Below are 25,578 nucleotides of genomic sequence, written 5' to 3'. Positions count from 1 at the left end.
TATTGTGTCTTAAGTTACGCTTCACAGAGAGATGCATGGGGGATAACTCTGACAATTGTTATTGCAGACAAATCTTAGGTAATATGAAGTTGTCTCCCTTATGCGATTGCTAAACTTGAGTATTGACATTTTTTCAATTTGTATGCATTGAATCTTTATTTTTGCTAAAACATCTGTCACTTGCTGTAGATACATATAGTTGCATTACAGTATGGGTGTGGAATACGTTTAGTGCTTTATGCGCCAGTTATGATTATAGTAAACAATTAATTCGAATGCACACTTAGCTAACGTGTTAAAAATTAACTTTATCATGAAATTTGATTGTGCTAAAATAAGCAATAAGCAAGTTTACAGCAATGCTTAGTTGACCCTGTGGTTCTTTCAAATGCATATTTTATCCAGCATTTATATTCTCCACTATCTCAATGGTGTACATTTGCATGTTGGCGTTTTTATGGATCTGAACTATCTTATATGCATTCATATCCAAACACTGTATGTTTTTATTTATTTGTCACAGTGAAAATTGCATGAAATATAACTTCAGTCATCCTATCCAACTAGCCGTTTTACGAATACAAAGTTAATATACGCAGTTTCCCTTCCGTTCAAAAAAAAGTGTTTTAATCAAATTAAACCAGAGTCACGATTATCAGAGACGTTAAGTCGCTGCCATTATCTAAGATAAATGTGTATACTTATTAGTTTCACAGAAAACGGGTGTATTGTTTTAGGTACTCTCAATATTACAGGGGTTATTATCACTGTCGTAAATTCAATCCGGCCTAGGAATATATGTGTCATAGGAAATCTGAAAGCTCTGTATACGACAACAGACGAGACAGCGGTACCGGTACCCTGTAGTCTGGTCCTTTGAAGCTTTGGGCGTCGCTCCCTATAATCTTTGAAAGGAAAGTCTTTGTAAGCCTGTGATTGGTCAGGTTTTTTTCTCCTGAAATGTTTTCGTTTTTACTACGACATTGATAGTAGCCCCTGGAATATTGAAGATTAATTATGGCCTTTATTTGGTTACTTTCTATTCAGTGCTTTATAACTAGCAGCATTTAAATTTTACATACATGTGTATTTCGTGAATTGATTTACATTATACCAACTTGCCTCAGTATAAGAGAAAATACAAAATAAAAACAACATACAAGTATCCCATTTTTACTTTGTTTATTTATATTTTGAGAAATACAAACGCTAATCCACATGCAATGCAAATATATATAAAGTAAACTTATAGAAATATACATGTAACTTTGTTCTCAATATGTATGGGAATGATATTAGTCTCTTCCATTTTTCAATATGTATGGGAATGATATTAGTCTCTTCCATTTTTTCTCTGGAGGTAGGTATTAAGGAGTTAAAATTTATGTACATGTTGACTTACATCACCCCCTTTTAATGAAAATGGTATGGTCCAAATCTGCTGTATAATTGTATACAATTGCAGCTATTTCTAATAAAAGGTTAACAATCATTGGATGTTCTGTAAATTCCTTCACCCCTGGAGATGCATTTAGACTCTTCCAAATTAAAGACAAGATCAGTCCATTGTGAAATTTCAGGGGAGAAAGACTTAGTTAATCATTTATCAAAATACCAAAATTATATTCCAAGGCAGTGAGTGGATGTGTTACATGCAACTTCAATTATTTCACAGAAGCAAATTTTCTATTTATAGTAACAGTGACCTTGACTCATGACCTTCCCAAGTTTAAAAGCAATCATAAGCAAGCACTTTTTTCCGTAAAGTATTTGTACATATAAAGTTTGAGCTTGAATGGCCAAAAATATTTATTGTATTTACAGTATTATCATATTATGTAGAAATGAACTTTCTATTCACAGTGACCTAATTGACATTTGACCTTCTGACCTGAATATTAAAACTAAATATTGATGTTTAAAATGTCATCTTTGTTTTATAAACATTCTTTCATGATTGAACTCATTATTGAGGAATATTTTTGTGGAATTTCTATTTGCAAAAATACAGCGAGATGTTACAAAGTTGAGAAAATGTCTGTGTTTGGTATTGATACCATTCTCATCCACCAGAGTTACTTCCCCTCCTTTCACTCTGTCAGTTGGTATAGCGATAGCTTGACAGCCGATGGGAGCCGAGAATGCATTGATACATGTATCAAACTGAGAATTCAGAAAATGAAGGTAATTTTAAACTACTAACATCATAAGAATCATTTGAATATAATATATAGGCTACAACAGTTTATTTATTATAAGACCAAGACTTTACACAGGAACTTTACACACATACACATATATCCACCTACTAGCTAATTGAGTAATTAAATGCTGTAAATGTTTTATGGCACAATATTTTGGGAAGGCAATACACATTTCCATGAAAATATACACAGGGACCTGACACAAATTTCTAACCAACAGTATTTATATATACAATATATATATATATATATATATATATATATATATATTAGATACTGTAACATACTGGTCCATATAAATACTGTTGGTTAGAAATATCTGCCAGGTCCCTGTGAAAATATACCTCTTTTCAATGATAAATTAAAGCATTTGTACAACATTGCTCGAATATACATATACATGTAAATAGTCTTTAGTAAAATGCATGTCACAAAAACGGCTTATGCAATACATACAGTGTATACCAATTTTCCAAGAAAAAATGAAAAGTTTTTACAGTAAAAAGGAAGACTTGTGCATGCTTGATAAGTGAGAGTACTAAGATATGCTAATGGTTGACTCCACCATGTATGTTTATGTAGTTATTATAATATCGCTACACCTGTATCAAAAATAAAGTAGATGATGAATGACACATCTTTTTGGAGAAATGTGGCATACAGTATGATACCTTATACAACTGTGAGAGTTACCTCCCTTCCTTCTCCAGATAATATGCCTAAAGATCTTATGCTAACTTATTTTGTAAACTTAAAAGATGAGATCATGCTTCTTCTCTTTCCTTTTGAGTTAAATGTAGATCAACTGGAATATATTCTGTCTTTGCATATTACAGAAAATTATGAAGTTTTAGACCATGCTTGCAAGCACATGATGTCACAACCAATACCTCAATAAGGGCAGATAAATCTGTAATATGCAAAAACCACGCATACAGGTACCATGCATATCATCTAAATCCATATTAAAGTATCAGTTTATTATCAAAGTACCATTAACTACGTATACACTGACCAATTCCAGCAGCCAATTTAATAACATATGAATGAGTTCATATAGTTTGATATTATGATATTATCAATGTTGTCAGAATTTAGGTTTATCATACATGTGATACTTTAATGGTGATTATACCTCAGCTCATCCTTGTAATATCAGGGGTTATGATCACTGTCAAAACATCCACTACTGGAATATGTCTAAGCAAAACTGAATATAATGACAGTGATAGTAATCCCTGGAGTACCAAAGATGAGGGTGGACATGTCAGCGGTGATAGTAACCCCTTGAGTATCGAGGATGACCTTAGTTATATCAAATGTATCACTTTCGCCATCAAAATTGATTTATAACATGCATATATGTATACAAACATCAGAGGCACTATACCTTTAGCTCTACAAATTCTTTATATAGTATCAACAATGATATCAGTACAAACCAAATTAAAGCACTATTTCATTAATATATAGGTATTGAAGTCACCTCAAGACACTTTCTATAATGGGCCCAACATGTTATATTCAAACTTGTTCAAACCCATTCACCCCTGTATTTCTTAAATGAACCCTTCTCGTCATAGAAATAGAAGAGTCCAAATGTATCTTTAGGGGGGAATGAGTGAAGGACCATAATTATGCACTATAATTGGATCAAGTATGTAAGTATAAATGCTGCAATGAACAACACATAACTCATACACAAATGATATCTACATGTATACTAGAACAAATATATATTTACATAATTAAGAAAGAATTAATGTGACATGGTTTTGAAACATATCTTATACTCTGAATATAAATGCACTGATTTTGGTGGTAATCTTATTTGTAGTGTTTTAACATCGTTATTGTAACCCCCCCGGTACATCAATTATATCTCGTGGAAAATTTTTGTGTTAATTGGTAAGCGTCAATCCAAAATGCATATTTGTATAATTATATTCCAGCTTTGTATATTCCAAACACTGAGAGTTATCTTCCTTAGGTCACGGTATCTACTATGACTACCTTGTGAACAAAATATTCATTTTTTTCTGAAAACTATGACATTACGTATACGCTCGCAAACACATGATGTTATTACTATCAATACCAACCCTCAAGGGCAGATAACTCTCTAATATGCAAATGCAGAATAATGGTTATGTGAATGTAAATCTGTAAATGGATGCAAGACTTAAATATTTAATAAATAATGTTAAATAATGTTTCATATCAATTAGGCTTTAATTGCAAATAGAATTTGGCAAAAAAAGATATTTTCATACATCAATTAACACAAGTTTGTCAAATAAATTCTTACAGGTTTCTTTTAATTATTGTAGATGATAAATTTTGAGAGTAATGACAATAAGAAATGGAATTTAGCAAAATCAATTACAACAAATAGTCTAGCTAAAAAACCTTAAAATAAGATTACCACTTTATTATTTGATATTGTCAATAAGAACGATAAGTTCTATAGAACACTGTTCAAATGCTGCAAGTTTCTCTACATTTTCACTCTCTGATGAAGAAAATTGTCTAAATATCATCAGAAAATTGTCTAAATAAAAAAAAAAAAGAATCTCATCCCTTTAAAAAAAAATCTGTGAAGTGAGGTTACTTATATGACACAAATGAGATTTTTTCCTTCTAAGACTTCCTCCTCAACCTTTCTGCTCGTAGTGGAATGGTCCGCTTGGATGGAAAGAATGGAGCAGAGAAAAACAAGGACTGTTCCGACGACACACAGATAGAAAGACCAACCTGAAAACAGAAAGGTAACATTTATTAAGAACAACTAAATGTCAATGATTATCATTCAGTGAAATCTACAATTCACAATATTGAAGATGTCAATCATAATGATCTTTTCCTCAGAATTTATGATGGTGCCTCATTCGCAGCGGGATTCATTCTCGTAGAACGTGATACCTGATAAAACTTGTGCAGGATTATTGCATCTGTTTGTGATGGAATGTATCAAAAGCTCAATATCCTGCGCAAACATCATTTCAGCGGGTAGAGAGTTGCCTTCCATCACCACTGGAGATACTAATCCTGCACAAACTTTATCGGTTATCACTAAGGGGATAGGGAGGGGTGCTCTTATTTTGATCACTTTCTCCTTCCTGAAATACATGAGGTAGAGCCTCACCTAATTCATATCAGTCAATGTTGTAGGGGTTAGCATATTCACATCGGTCAATGATGTAGGGGTAAGCATATTCACATCGGTCAATGATGTAGGGGTTAGCATATTCACATCGGTCAATGATGTAGGGGTTAGCATATTCACATCGGTCAATGATGTAGGGGTTAGCATATTCACATCGGTCAATGATGTAGGGGTTAGCGTATTCATATTGGTCAATGATGTAGGGGTTAGCGTATTCCCCACATACAGCTTTACCTAATTCACATCGGTCAATGATTTAGGGGTTAGCATGTTCACATAGGTCAATGATGTAGGGGTAAGCATATTCACATCGGTCAATGATGTAGGGGTTAGCATATTCACATCGGTCAATGATGTAGGGGTTAGCATATTCACATCGGTCAATGATGTAGGGGTTAGCATATTCACATCGGTCAATGATGAAGGGGTTAGCATATTCACATTGGTCAATGATGTAGGGGTTAGCATATTCACATCGGTCAATGATGTAGGGGTTAGCATATTCACATCGGTCAATGATGTAGGGGTTAGCATATTCACATCCGTCAATGATAAGGGGTTAGCATATTCACATCCGTCAATGATGAAGGGGTTAGCATATTCACATAGGTCAATGATGTAGGGGTTAGCATATTCACATCGGTCAATGATGTAGGGGTTAGCATATTCACATCGGTCAATGATGTAGGGGTTAGCATATTCACATAGGTCAATGATGTAGGGGTCAGCATATTCACATCGGTCAATGATGTAGGGGTTAGCATATTCACATTGTCAATGATGTAGGGGTTAGCATATTCACATCGGTCAATGATGTAGGGGTTAGCATATTCACATCGGTCAATGATAAGGGGTTAGCATATTCACATTGTCAATGATGTAGGGGTTAGCATATTCACATCGGTCAATGATGTAGGGGTTAGCATATTCACATCGGTCAATGATGTAGGGGTTAGCATATTCACATCGGTCAATGATGTAGGGGTTAGCATATTCACATCGGTCAATGATGTAGGGGTTAGCATATTCATATCGGTCGATGATGTAGGGGTTAGCGTATTCCCCACATACAGCCTTACCTAATTCACATCGGTCAATGATGTAGGGGTTAGCATATTTCCCACAGAGGGCCTTACCTAATTCACATCGGTCAATGATGTAGGGGTTAGCGTATTCCCCACACAGTCGGTTGATCCGGTCTGATCCCCAACCTGCTGGGTAAATCACAAGTCCAAGGACACTTAACAACCCTGGAACAAAGTCATATAAAATATACTGAAAGTGAAAGTAGTGAATAAGAAAAAGGTCTCTTAAATTTCTGCAAAAAAAGTTTTTTCAAATATTCTTGTATATTGTATTCCCCATTATTAGAAACCCATGGCATTTAACAAAGGAGGGTGCTTATGACTTAAAGATGCTCCACCGCCGACAGAGCATAAATGATATTCATTATTTGAACAATAATTGGTGTATTATCGAGTATATATATGTCTAATTAATACAAAAAATAATATAAAATAATTTATTTTGCCTTTGGTGCATGCGCAATTAGTACTTCATTCCATATAGGATATAGTGCCACGGAATTTTTTCGGGATGCAATTAATTATTTTTCATATTTTTAACTTGAAGTAAAATTAGATGCTCAAACTTCTCAGTGGTGGTAATGGTGTAAAGTAAGTAACTTTTGTAACTGAAGAAAAATACTAAATCCTCTTCTCCTTATTTTGATTGTGAAAAAACACCATTTGTTGGCAGTGGAGCATCTTTAATCAAAATAGAAGTCATGGACGAATAATGTCGGCTATATCTTAACTCTTTCTGACTTTCTGTACTTAATTATGACATGTTCATCTGTTACATGATAAACATGCATATGGCTTTTAGCCTTTGAGACACATCATTAATTTATTATGTTGTGATTTACATGTAAAAACCTCACAAGTTCATGTATATGGGATACAGTGCTGATGTTAGAGGCATCATATGTTATAAAACATTGTTAAATCCGTGGGATAGAGGCGCTTATTCAACTCAAACTCTTCTCTAGAAAAATGGAGGGGCCCTTATAGAGGGAGGGGCGCTAATTACTGTGAATACAGCATAACAACTGGTATATATACAATGTATAGCAAACAACAAAATACTATCAATGAACTGGAAATGCTTTCATTCATAAAATTTGAGCGAATTGATCTTTCTTGTACCTTGATTGCAGCTGATCGACATAGCACAGGCTTTTGACTCTACAAACATAAGCATACCTCTATATTTGTACACAGTATTACACATATATTATAGAAGTGTACATATATCTATAGAGCCTAAGGCCTGTGGATATAGACTGTATTTGTACTTGTGTATTTTGATATATAACCTCATGACCTTTCACATTTTGACCCCAGGAAGTATAACCTTTCCAATTCCAATCTGGAACTTCATGATCGGCATCAAGCTCATTACACCCCCTTATCCAAGGGAGATAACCTTTCACCAGACTTATTGAACCCTACTCTTTTGTATCTGCCCTTCTATTCAGAATAGATCTTGTTTAGAAAGTTTAGAAATTACCCCCCTTTATCGGTACAGTTTGACCTCTGACCTTTGGAACTGTTGTAACACCTTGATACATACTGGATAAACAGCTGCCACCAGAGTGCGAGATAAAGTTTGTGATAAAGCTACAGCAATGTGGAAACTTCAACCTTATCATTTACAGTTCCTAACACCTCCCTAAAATAAGTAAATAATCCAAAAATAATAAAAGGCCCATAGGGCTTAAATTATCTGATAGACTCTTTAAATTAATTCAGATTAATTTACCTTGGTCCTTGACCATAATAGTTGGAATTTTAATAGATTGAGGATAGAATGGCAAAATGATTCGCTCCGAAAAAATAAGTAAATAAGGAGCGAAAAAATAAGTAAATAAATTATATAATCTAATAAAGAACAAAAGAACAAATGGCCCATAGGGCATTAATTGTCTTTGTACTCCTGAATTATCTAAGATTAATCTACATTAGTTCTCCCTTAATAGTATGCTTGTTTTTCTGTTGTTCTATGATTCTATCTGTTATCATTGACTCAAAACCTTTATTACAGATAAATGACTGGCCATCAGACCTTTTTAAGCTTTAATACTAAGTTATCTCCCCTTAGTAGAATCAGAAATATAGAAGGGAAAAAAATAGTCAAGCCAAATTTAAGTGATTAATCTACCAAAGCAATGTCCTGCAATATCACAAATTATCATCCCCCTGAAAATGTAGCCATTGATGTATAAGATAATGACAAAAATATCTGAATTAATTAGCTGGAGATCAAGAAATAAGAACTTACCTGCTATACTTTGTACAAGTCCTGCTATTGTAAAAATACTTTTTCCAAAGAATGACCTCACAAACAGACTCAAAACAGCGAGAATCATGGAGAGAATCATGGAAAAACTTAAGAGAAGTCCAGCTAAGGCAAAGAACACTAAAGCAGCTTTCCAAGCATGTGGAAAGTCATCGTTGGGATCGGTGTATCCCGTCACAAACGTTGCACAATTTTCACGCTTCATCAAACTCAATCCTTTTTGTAATTTTCGACAACGATTAAAAATTCCAACAGTCGGAATAAATTCTTCTTTTTTCGATTGCTGGAGACTGTCATTCTGTGAGTCGAGTCTGTAACTCGTAGGAATTCCGATAAGCCAGTAAGGGGAGACAACTGATGTTACGATGATTAACGCCACAGCGATGGAAAGTAATGTCCATCCGAGAGAACGGCAGGTTATAATTACGTAACACATTTTGCTGATTTTCTTTTTCTTTTGTTTTCTAAATAATTTTCCTTTTATTCTGATTCAGAACGTGATTCAAAATCCTGAAAAGTCCTTAAGTAGCAAAAAAATCCAATAGCATGTTTTACAAAGCAACTTCTAAATCTGTTTCTCTTTGGTGGGTGGTAGATTTTCAGACTTCACTAGAAAAATACTGATCCGATCATTGTGAATAGCACTTGACATTTAAACACGTTCAACAAAGCTGAAGATCAATGAGTTCCGTACTTTTTAGAATTCGTTCCATCCTGCAGACTTGTTATTCAGCGTATTTCAGCCCATCAATGACGGTGACTCACGCTGCAATCCAATCACAGCCAACTCTGAAAAACATAAAAACAGCCGATATCTAAACAAAAGAGAGTGTATAAAAGACATTTGGATGCATGTGGGATAGGGTCCAGTTAATTTACGGTAGATGTTCGGTTGCATGTGAAATATAAAATATCTTCAAGCAAGGAAAGTTTATAAAAGAAATTTGGGTTCAGTACTCTCCATTTTAATTTTCATTTTCATTTTAAGTCCGAGAAGCTTTTAAATGACACATGGGTTCATTTACAGCAAGGATAAGGTTAGATGGTCTAGTAATTTTTGTGTTTGATATTATAAAATCAATTTTAAACCACATTGAAATGGTAATTTTTTTTTTTTTTTTAGAAAAGACCTTTTCTAAGCATATTATATTAAAAGTTGATGAAATCACAATACAAATATGTGTAATGTCATAATAATATTTAGTAGAAGATTATTTATATATTAATTATTAAAATTTATAACAAGCTACACTCTACAACTTAAACTGAGTATACATGTATATAGATTCTCTTGCTGGATTCTGCCTCTATTACAATATTATCGGATATCATTTTTTCTGTTCTTTACCGTATTCCAGTTCATTACACAATAAAGAGAAAATTAAGCAGTTACATAAAAGATTGTAACCACCTTCTCTCTAACTGCAGGGTAAATTAGCCGGGTAATTTGTTCAGTAATTGAATGACAAACCATTGATGCTGGAATGAATGGGATTCTTTAGTGCACGTGTAGTTGTGACATCACAGTTTTACGTGCATTGCAGCTGGAGCACTAGCTGCTATCAAAGATCAATCCTGAAATATCCACCAAAGTTGTGTTGCTCTGATTCAAGTTTATCACTGCATAAAACTCTCCACATTTTAGCTACAAGGTTTTAGTGTCATCCATTTAGTAGCATTTACATAGAAATAACGATGGGTACTACCTGGACTTTGTATATGATGTATTATATTATATAATACTGTATTCGACCTATTAAGCGCCCAGGTTGTTCAAAAAGTGGAACAAAAAAGAAAAAGTGCTAAATAAGACAAAATCATTGCAAACCCATACAGTTTTAGTCTTTTTATGCATGCATGGGCAATTGAAATTGAGGTCTCATAAGGGGGAGAGGCGCGTATAGGGACATGGACACTTGTTGGGTTGAATACTGTAATACTTGCACATTAATATTACCCAATTCAACCCAATAAGCGCCCCGTCCCTAAGCATCCCTCCCCCTTTTTAAGACCTCAATATATCGCTTATCTTAATTACATGCAAACTGAAAACATAAACTGTGTAGGTTTCTCTATTGGATTTCTTTTGCAAATTGATTAACGACTTATTCTTTGCAATAATTATGTGAAATATTAGACCAAATTTGGTCTTATTAAGTGCTATGTCATTTTTGTTATCACCCTGGGCAATTATTAGGAAAATATTATTTCCAATATAGAGCCTTTTTTTGGCAGTTAACAATAAATCTACATGTATATTTTGTATTAAAATTTTACTTTTGGTTACAAACCAATATCTTGTTTGTCATACTGACATATAAATATGAATTTATTTGTAACACTTAATTTACATGACATCTTTGGATATGTTGACTGAAATTTTTACATCTGTAACCCAGCTAGATCTTCTTTTCCCCAGCATATACACAAACCAACAAATAAGGCCAAAAGAAATTATATGCATGTTTCAGGTTACATGACTGAAAAAATAGGGTAGGTCAGTCAGGATTTTTTTTAATATTATTTTTTTATTTTATGTTTTAGGAGGGGTGGGGGAGGGAGTTGAGTGGCTTTATTACTGCATTACAGAGTAATTTACTAATACATGTCATTTGTCATTCAGGCTTTAGACTAGCTAGAAGTCTTTTATTTCTCATTACCATATTCGTAATTGAACTTTATCTGGATAAACTTAAAGCATGCGTAAAAATTTTAGTTGAAAACTTCACACACAACATTTTTGTTTTGAAAAAGTGTGATAAAACAGCTAGGGTCAGAAGTAAAAACTAGGGTAGGTAGGGGTACCTGAAACATACATATTTTTTTGGGCCTAATTAGCCCCTTTAATCCAGCATACACAAACCAACAAATAGTTAGCCCCTTTCATTCATTATATGCAGCTAGGCTCAACCTAATAAGTAGGCAAATTTATGCATAGACACTTAAGGCTCTCATATAGCCAATAATTTATCCTTGAAATGGCCATAATTTACATACTGTAGTATTATTTACTGTAGCTCAACTAGAGTGATGAGGGCAGTATAATATGATGAAGGTACTGTGTGACAATTTAACATTAATGTTTTTTTTCTTTGTACATTGTGGCTACTGTATTCCACCAGATAAGGGCCCAAGGTGCTTAAAAATTGTGGTGAATTAAGGTACTGTGTGACAATTAACCATTAATATTTTTCTTCTATATACATTGTGGCTACCATATTCCACCAGATAAGGGCCCAAGGTGCTTAAAAATTGAAAAAAATATGGGCACTCATTACAGGACCAGATTTGGACAAACTTTTCACAAAATTACAAAACAAAGAACCCATCTGTGATATCTGTATACAGTTTTCATAAACCAAGTATATATATATTGCTTCTGTCTGCATTAGAAACACTTGGGAAGTAAAATTGAATTGTTGTAGCCTCAAGAAAGGGAAGGGACACTTATACTATAGGGACAAGGGAGCTTATTGGGTCAAATAGGGCATTTGTGTATCAATTGATATTCTGGTATCAAAGAAGGGGTAGATAACCTAGTATTCAATCTCAGCAGCACCAAAGCTCCCAGCTCTCAGAGGGGTAAGTTTGGGAGATGTGTGCAATGATCTGGAAGCACAGGGATTGAGGGCCCATATACCTGTATACAATATCCTAAGGCCAGCAATACTTTCATGTCATGGAGAATATAATGATTGTGGAAATCTTGGTCCTGCAGTTGTTCTATAAAAGCAGCTATTTTACATGCTATCCTCTCTTAGAGAATCTTCTATCATGACCCTGTTCACACTCTCATTGCAGAAGTTTCCTATAAAAGTGTATGTGTTATATATGGTGCATAACCATATGCATTAATGACCCCTCCACCTCAACCACCCCAGACATGTGACCCCTCCACCTCAACCACCCCAGACATGTGACCCCTCCACCTCAACCACCCCAGACATGTGACCCCTCCACCTCAACCACCCCAGACATGTGACCCCTCCACCTCAACCACCCCAGACATGTGACCCCTCCACCTCAACCACCCCAGACATGTGACCCCTCCACCTCAACCACCCCAGACATGTGACCCCTCCACCTCAACCACCCCAGACATGTGACCCCTCCACCTCAACCACCCCAGACTACATGTACATGTACCTCCACCATAATTGATAAAGGACCTGGCTCATCTCTTAAACGTTTATATTCATTGCTGTTAGGACGTCTAGACATCCTGTACATCAATGAATACATTTTCATTTTTTTTCCAATTTTCTTTTAAGATTATGGTAATTAATAAAAGTAAACATAGAAAGCTAGCATTAACATAGAGCATATTTTCTCCACTTGATTTTTATCATTTTTATCACAAACGTTCAATCATGATAATAACATCAGATGTTGTAAACATTGATATTTACCTGTAAAGTTTCCACCTGCTGATATCACACACACCTTTTCAGTCAGTTTTCCTCAGACAATGTTGTCATTGATGAAAACAGGCAGTCAGGTGTATCAGGAGTGTGATACAGGCTGTTCACTTTGTACAAACAGCTCAAATTGCTCACAGGTAAAATACTTAATCTTGATCATCTGTGAGTTTGGTAGGGAAAGAGGAACAGGGAGATGTCAATTAGCATGTCCATCACCTTGTCTGTGTAAACAGATGAGGCTCTAAAGGAGAGAGAAACTCACATCATTCGTGAAAAGGTAGTTAAAAAGAGAGAAAATTTATCTTGATCTAGCTATTGATCGCCAGTGGATCAATGCCCCTCACTTCTCCCAAAGTATTTTCATAGAAAGGGGTCACAAGGACGGAGAAAGTTGAGTAAATAAATTAAATTGAAGAAATAAATATTTGAACCAACTGAATGTTTAAATAGAAATAAATATGCAATCATTATTTACAAGATCTTATAAAATAATGTGACATTTCATGTACTTATGACAATAGGGTCACAAAAGAAAATGTTTAATCTGTAAGACAGATGTGAAAAAAATTTTTTGAAAGGAAAACATATTACCAAAGTCTAGAGCCCCATTAAACTGCTTAACAGACAGCACACTTCTGTGTTAAAATAACACCAGAAGGAGAATAGAATGTAGCAGCCAGTTAATGTAAACAACTTAGTGTCCATTATGTTGGTGATATCTTCATCAGTGGTAGGAGGTCTAACCAATTATAATACTAGACTGGCCACCAGTCTCTAGAATATTAAAATCACTAATATATAGCTTGATAACTTTTGTTCCTACGACATGTTTGATTAAGCCAAAGCTTCAAACAAGGAAGAGTTAATCGGTCTAAGTTTCAAACTAGGGGGAGATAATCTAGTGTGAGTTTAGCCTCAACTAGGGAGAGATAATCTATAATGAGTTTAGCCTCAACTAGGGAGAGAATGAGACCTGTATAAAAAGACCACCCAATGGAGAAAAGTAATTCCAATTAAAATTTAAAATATTCTATACACAGGTGAAATTGTTATGAAATTGCCCTTTATACCTGTTTAGAAAGTGGTCTTATTTTAAGCAGGTGGTCGATACACAGAGGTGTCTGCTAAAGCAGGGTTTAATGTACAAGGCACAAACTACATTTAAGCCATCTGAACTACATAATGTTGTAATGTGTACATTACAGATGATCATAATCCCTTGGGTACATGAAATGCTAAAGTGGTTCTTTAAAGGGAAATTGAGATGAATATAAATTCTCCACTTCCTGCACAAAAACAGTACAAACATGTTTTTAAACTTCAGCATGTGCAGTGAAGTGATTACTTGCAAACATGCAATGAGAATTACAGTATATCGCTGGAGAGAAGGGGTGTGGCTCGTGGTAGGTATATCAGGTTAACAATATAATTCAATTCAGTAATTTCAAGGGACTTGGTTGTGGCTGAAGAATGGATAAAACATTTCATTTCTTATTTGATTTGGGAAAAAATGTTGTGAATTAAACAGAAATTTAACGGAACAGCTATAATTTTGAGATGGAATTTCCTTTTTATTTTGAATGATTTAAAAGGAATTTGGCCTACAGACACTCGCGGAAAAGTCTTGAAATTTAGGTCTTAAAAGAATTTTCTAAACTTTTTGGAAACATAAGCACAAGAGTAACATTTGCTTTGCAGCTATTAATTAAGATGTTAAACTCATTCACCCCTTAGACACATTTGAACTCTTCTAATTCAAAGATTTGAAGAGTCCATTAAGAACTTTCAGGGGTGAAAATGAGTTTTTTGACAGATAGCATCATGTGTTATGTTTCAGACCATTTGTTAACCACATTTGCTAATTTTTTTTTCTTTTGGCATCTAGATCAGTCCGACATCTGGGCACAATTTCACTTCCAATATATTCAAGATGTTGCTAGTGCCCCCCAATTTGTTCCTGTCAATCATAACAATGGAACCATTGAACCACGACTATGTTATCGATTTAACCAATATGAACCATATTTTCTCCATTGACAAAACTTAACTGAGTTCCTATACAAGTTGAATCCCCACAGTATACAGTTGTTTCATGCCTTTTCAGTCAACAGTCAAAACTCTTTTCCCCGAAGTGTTGGGACCAACCGTTTCCCGAGGGCGGGTTCTTCAGGTTGGTCCTAACACCTCGGGGGAAAAGAGTTTTGACTGTTGACTGAAAAGGCATGAAACAACTGTTTTGTAACCTGAACTGCAATCTTAAACTTATCATTAACTTATAGTGAGAAAGACTTTCACCAAAAGAATAATGGTATTTGGGTCAATCCTATGCGCCGGTATTTATGACATCAACAATTAATTATAGGGTGTCAACAATAAAGCGTATGCAAACGTTCAGCATCGATCAACAGTCAAACTATTGACCGATCAATAGTGGAAATTACTTTCTTTACATTTATATAGAGAGTCAGGTAACAATTGAAATTGCAGACTGGCTGAACACAAAATTTTCTCCCCTGAACATGAAACTTAGATTTTAAACCACAAAAAAATTAATATGTCTTAATATATCTGTCCTTCTAAAAGTGCATCTAATAACTATAATTGTAATTGAACTGAACTCAATATAGAATATTTTTAACAACCTCTATTAAATTTTTGGACTGACACATTTGTATAATAGCCCTTGGTCGGTGATTCCCAAGAGTAAGTAGCCATAGCTTTTCCCACTTAATTAGGAGGTGAAGTTACCAATTGATAAATCAGAGTTACATTTTATGTGTAGATTTAAAATTCATCGACACCACAAAGGAATTATAATAATTTGTAAATTCATATACAAATGATTTCCCTTGGAAAATAATGGAACTACAGTATGCTCATCAAGGCACCCAATACACAACTTAGAATTTCCAATTCAAAAGGCATATAGGGCCCTGCTTTTTGAAGAATTATAAGACTATAGGCATTTGCTGTGTCCTGAAGGAAGACAACCTATACAGCTATATAGGCCTGATGTTAAACATCCTTGATACTCCAGGGGTTATTTTCACTGTCTTTATATCAATCTTATTGTAAAACTGAAGATGATTTATGAGAACAAAAAATTACAGATCACATGCCTACAGAGCCTTCTTTTGCAGATTATAAAGAGAGTGACTCTCAATTTCAAAGTCACACAATTTATAATACACCATATTCAGCTCTTCTAATGTATATCAAAGGCCCAAACTACCTGCTTATCTATTGTCATACACAGAGTCTTATGTAATTTTCTATGAAATATTCTAGGGGTGGATATAACAACATTGAGAGTAACCCCTGGAATATCGATCATGTATGTTAGGAAGTGTAAACAGCCACGAACTGTTTGCAAAGGAGAAACCTAATGGCTCAAGTGCCATTTTTTCAGAACCAATTTGACCTTCAATTAAAGCGAAACTCAAAATAGTTTGGATAGCCTCACAAAAACACAATGATTTTGATGGTTCATATAAAACTGTACAAATGTATTTTTATTGAATAAGTAACTATCACCAAGAAAGAAAAGCCAGAGGTTCCAAACAAAAATCAACGGCCTTCAATTTGGATTTAAACAAATTTGTCAGATCAGTCAGTCACCTAAACAAACCACTCTACAAATATTATGGTGCCCCCTAAACTACATCAAAAACCAAATCTGATGTATGTAAAAAAAATTCTATAGTCAAGCCAATATCCATGGAAATTGGAATGTGGCTTGGCAAAGTATCCTACTAAGTTATGACCTATCTAACAAGCACGTACTGTTTGGCAGGGCCTTTCAACATAGCTGCTGGATTTTGTTTCTATAGATATGGCCCATTTGTTACAAGAGTCCAAGGTACATTGATAGCAATCTCTGTCTGAAGCACTCTTTAAAGATCCAAGAGACAGATATATGAATCAAAGTTGTAAGACATAAATCTGAGGTTAGAGGATCCTGTATGGTAGGAGACAGACTTATAATGTGTTTGTAGACATTTCAGATAGGAAATAGAATTGTCTGTATAAACATAACATAGTTTAACATCCTTCTCACAGCCAGTGTCATATAAGGACGTGCCAGGTTTGTTGGTGGTGGAAAGCCTGAGCACCTGGAGAAAAACCACTGGCCAACTGTCAGTACCTGGCAACTGCTCCACATGGGATTCAAACATGTGGTGTAGGGTTTGTGGTAAAATGTTGAGACATTTTAACCACTCTGCCACCATGGCCCAAATTATTTGGGAGAGGGTAGTACAGGACAGGACATACAGTTGCAATTCAGTAACTATTTTAAAACAGCTAATATACGGTTTCCAGTTTGGGTCTCTTTGCAACATTAGAACTCTTGCCCTTTTTATAATGCTACCACAGAGGCATGCGGCCAAAGACACCCAACAATCACACCTCATGTCTGACTCTAAGGCCATCAGCAACCAGTTGTCCCACTCTCTTTATGTAAATAAACATTAAGTATGAACAGAAACTACCCGATACCATTTTTACATACTGAATCTTGAACATTCCTCACAGGAGTGAACAATGGACCTATTGAAGTCTGAACCTGATCAGTTTGTTTCATCGCAATAATTTCAAAACAGACTTCAAATTATGACCTCAAAATATGAGTATTCCTGCCATTTTATAGAGCTAGACTAATATTTCCAGCTTCTCACCTCTGTAGTTATGATGAATCCCATCAGGGGGCGCCCCAGGTTACCTGAAGAAGCTTAACAGCCATCTGGCAAGTATTCTTTGTAATCATCTTATAGGAATGAGGGTGGGGATGGAGGGGGTGGGGGGAGGGGGTCTAAACCAACAAATCCTTTTAGAAGGCCAAACACATTTGACCCCCAGGAGAGATACAGCAACAGATGGTTCCAGCCCTCTGTATACCTATCAGGCTCCACACCCTGGGAACTTGTACTTCAGGATTTATATCAGGGCTATTATAAGGTGCAGTACTGTAGCTAAACAACTCTTTAGAACCAGATGTAGACTGGCCAACAGACTCTATCAAAAACATCACCTTAATTTTGCATGACAACTGCTTTCTCAGCTTGGTTATATTTTGATTCTAGAAATTTCAAATGAACTAGGGGGAGATAATCTAGAATTATGTTGAGAAAATCTAATCAATAACTTAAAGAGTCTGATGGCCAGTTTAGGTCAGATGTGTCAGGAATTATTCAGTAAATGATCACTTGATCTATATCCTAACTTCCCTACCTTCTTCTGTCAAACTACTGCCTATCTCCTAGCACTCCCTCATCCCCCCATCCAGCCTGCATACCCACCCCCTCTCACACACACTATCAACGGCCTTCAATTTGGATTTAAACAAATTTGTCAGATCAGTCAGTCACCTAAACAAACCACTCTACAAATATTATGGTGCCCCCTAAACTACATCAAAAACCAAATCTGATGTATGTAAAAAAAAAATTCTATAGTCAAGCCAATATCCATGGAAATTGGAATGTGGCTTGGCAAAGTATCCTACTAAGTTATGACCTATCTAACAAGCACGTACTGTTTGGCAGGGCCTTTCAACATAGCTGCTGGATTTTGTTTCTATAGATATGGCCCATTTGTTACAAGAGTCCAAGGTACATTGATCGCAATCTCTGTCTGAAGCACTCTTTAAAGATCCAAGAGACAGATATATGAATCAAAGTTGTAAGACATAAATCTGAGGTTAGAGGATACTGTATGGTAGGAGACAGACCTATGTGTTTGTAGGCATTTCAGATAGGAAATAGAATTGTCTGTATAAACATAACATAGTTTAACATCCTTCTCACAGCCAGTGTCATATAAGGACGTGCCAGGTTTGTTGGTGGTGGAAAGCCTGAGCACCTGGAGAAAAACCACTGGCCAACTGTCAGTACCTGGCAACTGCTCCACATGGGATTCAAACATGTGGTGTAGGGTTTGTGGTAAAATGTTGAGACATTTTAACCACTCTGCCACCATGGCCCAAATTATTTGGGAGAGGGTAGTACAGGACAGGACATACAGTTGCAATTCAGTAACTATTTTAAAACAGCTAATATACGGTTTCCAGTTTGGGTCTCTTTGCAACATTAGAACTCTTGCCCTTTTTATAATGCTACCACAGAGGCATGCGGCCAAAGACATCCAACAATCACACCTCATGTCTGACTCTAAGGCCATCAGCAACCAGTTGTCCCACTCTCTTTATGTAAATAAACATTAAGTATGAACAGAAACTACCCGATACCATTTTTACATACTGAATCTAGAACCTTCCTCACATGGGTGAACAATGGACCTATTGAAGTCTGAACCTGATCAGTTTGTTTCATCGCAATAATTTCAAAACAGACTTCAAATTATGACCTCAAAATATGAGTATTCCTGCCATTTTATAGAGCTAGACTAATATTTCCAGCTTCTCACCTCTGTAGTTATGATGAATCCCATCAGGGGGCGCCCCAGGTTACCTGAAGAAGCTTAACAGCCATCTGGCAAGTATTCTTTGTAATCATCTTATAGGAATGAGGGTGGGGATGGAGGGGGTGGGGGGAGGGGGTCTAAACCAACAAATCCTTTTAGAAGGCCAAACACATTTGACCCCCAGGAGAGATACAGCAACAGATGGTTCCAGCCCTCTGTATACTTATCAGGCTCCACACCCTGGGAACTTGTACTTCAGATTTATATCAGGGCTATTATAAGGTGCAGTACTGTAGCTAAACAACTCTTTAGAACCAGATGTAGACTGGCCAACAGACTCTATCAAAAACATCACCTTAATTTTGCATGACAACTGCTTTCTCAGCTTGGTTATATTTTGATTCTAGAAATTTCAAATGAACTAGGGGGAGATAATCTAGAATTATGTTGAGAAAATCTAATCAATAACTTAAAGAGTCTGATGGCCAGTTTAGGTCAGATGTGTCAGGAATTATTCAGTAAATGATCACTTGATCTATATCCTAACTTCCCTACCTTCTTCTGTCAAACTACTGCCTATCTCCTAGCACTCCCTCATCCCCCCATCCAGCCTGCATACCCACCCCCTCTCACACACACTATTGGTTTTCATACGAGATCATTTAAGGAGTTAAAGTGTATCTTTCTACCTTGAGATATGTATAATATCTGTAAAAGACCTTTTTCATGAAATGGGAAAATTTTTACATGAAATTTTGTAATTCTAGCAAACTTCTGCGATAAAAAGGAGCCTTTATTCCGCCCTAAATGCACCCAAAAATCTGCCTATGCTCACTTCTAACCCAATATCCCTTTACAAATTACAAACATTATTCTACATTAGACGCAGGAACTATTTACATTAATGCTGCAAACCAAACTGTTCTAGATTCTTATCTGTATCAGCTGTATACAAGATAGACACCTCCAAACTCTGGCACCAGACATTTTAACCCAATAAACAAATGAATTATAACACAAACAATATGATGTTACTGTTTTCTAGAATGATCAACAATTAGTCAATAACCAGTATCTGATAATATAAACAATATATCTATCTAACCAGCTGTTAATGCAATGTATACTCTCCACCTGGTCATAGATACTGTATTCTAACAAATAAGCGCCCCTCCCTTTTTCTGAAGAAGAAGTTGAAGTTATATAAAACGCCCCATGCTATGGATTTCTTGATGCTTTATGATGTTTTACAACTGTGTGATTCTTCTAACATCAGCACTATAACATGAACTTGCGAGTCATTTGTAAACATGTAAATCACAACAAATTATGTGTCTTACAGGATAAATACTACATGTATATGGGTACTAAAACAGATTAATGTGCTATGAGTATAGAAAGAGTTAAAATATGGCTGAATTTTTTCGTCCACAACTTACATTTTGGTTCACTTAATAATAAGCTCTAAGGGTTGTTACAATTTTTAAGCCCCCTGGGCGCTAAGTAACATGAATACAGTATACTAAATACATAAACGTTTCAAGGAAGTGCGTATGTACACAACATATAGATATAATAATCCTGATTTGCCAATTATAAAATAAATATTGGCAGCATGCTGTGTAAACTTCCCTTCCTGGTTGATTATAAACCAAAGATTAATCAACAAACCCAAATGTTCGCTAATAAGCCCCCCCCCCCCTCTCCCCTGGCATCACTGCAATATTTATAGGTATAAACCTTATCTGTGGAGGGTTTCTCCTGATTTGTTTTATCATACACATTTGTTCTAAAATCATTTGTTTGCAACTTTGTTACTATATATATGTCATTAAAAGATGAACCAGGTATTGGAAATTACATAAAGTTATATCACATATTAAAAATATATGACATACTTGACAAGTTGACATGGATTTCTGGAACCTCATATAAATACAACATGTGGTTTGAACCAATAACCTATACATGCATGTTGAGCACTATGTAGTGAAATTGTACATCCCATTATAATTATAAAGTTATAAAAGCATTTTAATTTGATTTTTTCATAACTGAAGAAAATTTATAACAAGTTCAGAATTATTAATTACACATTAATTAATGAGTTGATTTAGATCATATTTAAATTGTTACACTAATATTTTTCTTTAAGTTAATCAAAATGATTTATTTTATTGGTAGCAGTAACAAAGTCTGGATTTCAAATGATGAAATTGATTAACAGAATCTAACCACCAAACTACCTTCATCATCATCAGGCAGTAATAATGTTGTATAATTACCAAGATACTCTTATCACATTCATTTAATATGCGAACATTTGAACCATACAAACATGAGCGATAACAATTATTTGGTGTTCCAAATTTAATTTGCTTATCTCAAACGACTAGTGTTGCGATAACAGTTTCAAAGCAACAGAAATTAGAGGCAGAGCCAGTAGTTTACAGAACTGTACGAGGTTTTGTTGTTATTAATTCTACAGTACAGAAACTCAGTTAAGAATACTGCCATAGTTTTTCTATAAAACGCCCAGGGTTCAACTGAAACCAAGTATATATCATTTTATTTTCATTATTTTATTATTTTTTTTAACAATGTACGGCTTATAGCTGTAGTTTTACTACCATGAACCAAATTAGAATCAGTACCCACTGGTTTCTAGATAGCAATATGTGGATTTTTTTTTTTATTTTTTTTTTTGGGGGGGGGGGGGGTGGAGGGGGTTTAGTTGTTTTTTAGATGGGGGGATTACCTGGAAGAAGGACATCTCAAACTTGTCCATCAGGGTATAAATGTCAGTAAATGATAGAATTAATGTACAGGTATTGTTTTAAGAGGTGTCGAATTGACCAGTTCCACCAATGGGTTTAAAGTAATAAAGAACTGAACTGAACTATGGTGGATTAACAGTACATATACATATGTAACTAGAGTCCAGAAAGTGTGTTTGAATAGTTGGTAAAGCAGTTATCAGCATGACACAATATTCCTCAATGTTTCTAGATCCCTTGTAATAAAAGGAACTTAGAAGACTCCCTGTATTATCTTGAACTTCACCCAATCTCTATTATATCACTGTGTAACTGGAGTGGAGGAAATGTAGCGGCAAGACCAGGATTCAAACCTGGGACCTCAGACCACTAGTCCAATGCTCTATCACTGAACTCATCGATGAACGATGAACGGCCCAGTCCAATCCTGCTACACTCCTCCCTACTTTTTCAAAGTCTTTGCCCTCAAAGGCATACTACAAGACTAGGATTTGAAATGGGGACCTCTGTCCACTAGTGTACAATAGTCGAATGTTCTACCTCAGAGTTGATGATTGACCCAGTCCAATCCTGTTACAACTGTCCTACAGGCCACTGTGGCCAGTTGTGCTAACCTTCACTAACTGTCACTATTATCTGTAGTTTTGATTTGACAGTGACCTGACATCAGACAGGACTGTGTGAGGCTAACTGAGGTCTGAAATTAATTAGGTTAACCTTTGACCTACTACAACACTTTCCTGCAGCAATATCTCCATCCTTACTAATCACTTTCCAACTCAGAGGCATGCATATGTGTCTAATATACTGGTGCTAGTGTAATGAAAATGTAGACAATCAATCCTACATTTCACTTTGGACCTTTACATACACATCTGGTGGCTATGGTTTGTTTCAACATCTTATTAAACTACATTATGTATCTCAGTTGGTGACTTTCTGAATATTATATGTCCTACCTGGGTCCTTCCAAGGTCAAAAAATATTTAAGATAAATTAAAGGGCTTTGTCTATACAATGTATTTCCTATTTGTATACATATTGATAGGTATTGTTTTAAATGGTCCTGTTTGAAATCAACTTTTGACATATGTTTAATTATTGACCTTGTGTCAGTTATATAACATTTGTTCCTATTTGGTTTGATTCTTTTCTGAATTTACAAATATAATATCCTAAATACCTGTAAATTTTAATATCAGTTATATGTGTCAAATCCCTGTCTAATGCCCAAAATACATATAAATATTATTTATATGTGCCAATATTATTTATATGTGCCAAATCCCTATGTAATACCCAAAATAACTGTAAATAATATTTTTATGTACCAAATCCCTGTGTAATATCAAAATATATGTAATTGTTTTTATGTGCCAAATCCATGTGCCATGTAAAAGAATATAAAACATCAATTCTCCATTTACATACACGTACAAGTTCTAAAAAATTGGCTAAATTATGGTTGCTTGATAAGTAATATGAGTCACTGGGACAGAGGAAGTTGTATTTTAGCATTAGGCCACCTACAATACATTAGGGACTATTTATCATGCATGTACATCCCTGATTTCATAAGGTTCACATTTCAATAATGCTCTAGTATCAAGTGAATAATCACTTATAACATTTGTATACCTATTGTGAAAATTTGTGGTTTATGTACACATGAACAACTAGATACAATATTGCTATTCTGACATGTGAGTGGAGTATATATCAACAATTCTGAATTAAAGCAACAATTTATGGAATATTAACTTAAGTGTTACGTCTAATCAGGTCTGAAATAAACATTGACTACCAGGTACACAGAATTTATCACATACGATTCGTTATTGCTCGACACTGACTTCACCGACACATTGCTTTATCCGACACATTGACACGACCCAACAATCGTGTCGGTAACGTCAGGTATATTGTGTGGCAGAATTAGAACATGGAGTATCAGTAAGCATCAAACTCAATGAACTGATGAAACCTGTACCCTTATATTTGAGCCACAGCATATTCATTCAAACTTAATAGGCCAACAAAAACGCATGTGTCTACAAGTGCATTAAAAACGATATTAAATAGTACCAACCTCTCTATTTTGCTGTAGAATTTGTTCTAGTTTACATCTAAATCCTGTGTTACGGTGTCCAGTAATTAAGTCCAGCTATCGACAACACGGTAATCAACGCAGATTGAAATCAAAGAGCACACACTGCCTGCCCGGCCTGGTGGTAAATACAGAGGGACCCATTGATGCTGGTGACTAACTGGGGAGGGTCACTGTGGTGGAGCTTGTAATGTTGTGTCTCTATATCAAGGAGTAATACAGACGGACACATTGATACTGGTGACTAACTGGGGAGGGTCACTGTGGTGGAGCTTGTAATGTTGTGTCTCTATATCAAAGAGTAATACAGACGGACACATTGATACTGGTGACTAACTGGGGAGGGTCACGGTGATGGAGCTTGTAATGTTGTGTCTCTATATCAAGGAGTAATACAGACGGACACATTGATACTGGTGACTAACTGGGGAGGGTCACTGTGACGGAGCTTGTACTGTAGTGTCTGTATATCAAGGAGTAATACAGACGGACCCATTGTTACTGGTGACTAACTGGGGAGGGTCACTGTGGTGGAGCTTGTAATGTTGTGTCTCTATATCAAGGAGTAATACAGACGGACACATTGATACTGGTGACTAACTGGGGAGGGTCACTGTGACGGAGCTTGTACTGTAGTGTCTGTATATCAAGGAGTAATACAGACGGACCCATTGTTACTGGTGACTAACTGGGGAGGGTCACTGTGGTGGAGCTTGTAATGTTGTGTCTCTATATCAAGGAGTAATACAGACGGACACATACATACTGGTGACTAACTGGGGAGGGTCACTGTGACGGAGCTTGTACTGTAGTGTCTGTATATCAAGGAGTAATACAGACGGACACATTGATACCACAGGACGTGGCACGATGGCACGAAAATTTTTAACCAATAGTATACATATATATTATAGTATCAAGTTAATATTAATTGTATCTATATCAAGGAGTAATACAGGGGGACCCATTGATGCTGGTGACTAACTGGGGAGAGTCACTGTTATGGAACGTGTACTGTAGTGTCTCAAAATGGATTTAATACAGAGCGATTTAAACCTAATAGTTAGATGCTTATTATTCAAGGTGACATCTAACAGCCGCATATATAGTGAGATGGTTTAAA

At 35.5% G+C, this 25,578-nt stretch overlaps 1 protein-coding gene across 2 annotated transcripts; it reads right to left on the bottom strand.

The window, feature by feature from the left end:
- Positions 1 to 1,167: 1,167 nt before the first annotated feature.
- LOC138305492 (LHFPL tetraspan subfamily member 2a protein-like) lies at positions 1,168 to 24,652 on the bottom strand. Of its 2 annotated transcripts, none has more exons than XM_069245742.1 (4): positions 24,438 to 24,652; positions 8,713 to 9,519; positions 6,507 to 6,620; positions 1,168 to 4,958 (listed from the first exon to the last, which is right to left on the bottom strand). In XM_069245742.1, exons 2-4 carry the CDS (start codon positions 9,164 to 9,166, stop codon positions 4,816 to 4,818), a joined length of 711 nt encoding a protein of 236 aa, XP_069101843.1. In that variant the 5' UTR covers positions 9,167 to 9,519; positions 24,438 to 24,652; the 3' UTR covers positions 1,168 to 4,815. The 2 variants fall into 2 exon arrangements, with proteins under 2 accessions (XP_069101843.1, XP_069101844.1); XM_069245743.1 differs by lacking the exon at positions 24,438 to 24,652 and adding an exon at positions 13,140 to 13,393.
- Positions 24,653 to 25,578: the final 926 nt, after the last annotated feature.

The sequence above is a fragment of the Argopecten irradians genome, chromosome 13, assembly GCF_041381155.1.
Source record: "Argopecten irradians isolate NY chromosome 13, Ai_NY, whole genome shotgun sequence".
Lineage (NCBI taxonomy): Eukaryota > Metazoa > Mollusca > Bivalvia > Pectinida > Pectinidae > Argopecten > Argopecten irradians.
The sequence above is the reverse complement of the archived record's forward strand: the minus strand, read 5'-3'. Positions and strand labels throughout refer to the sequence as shown.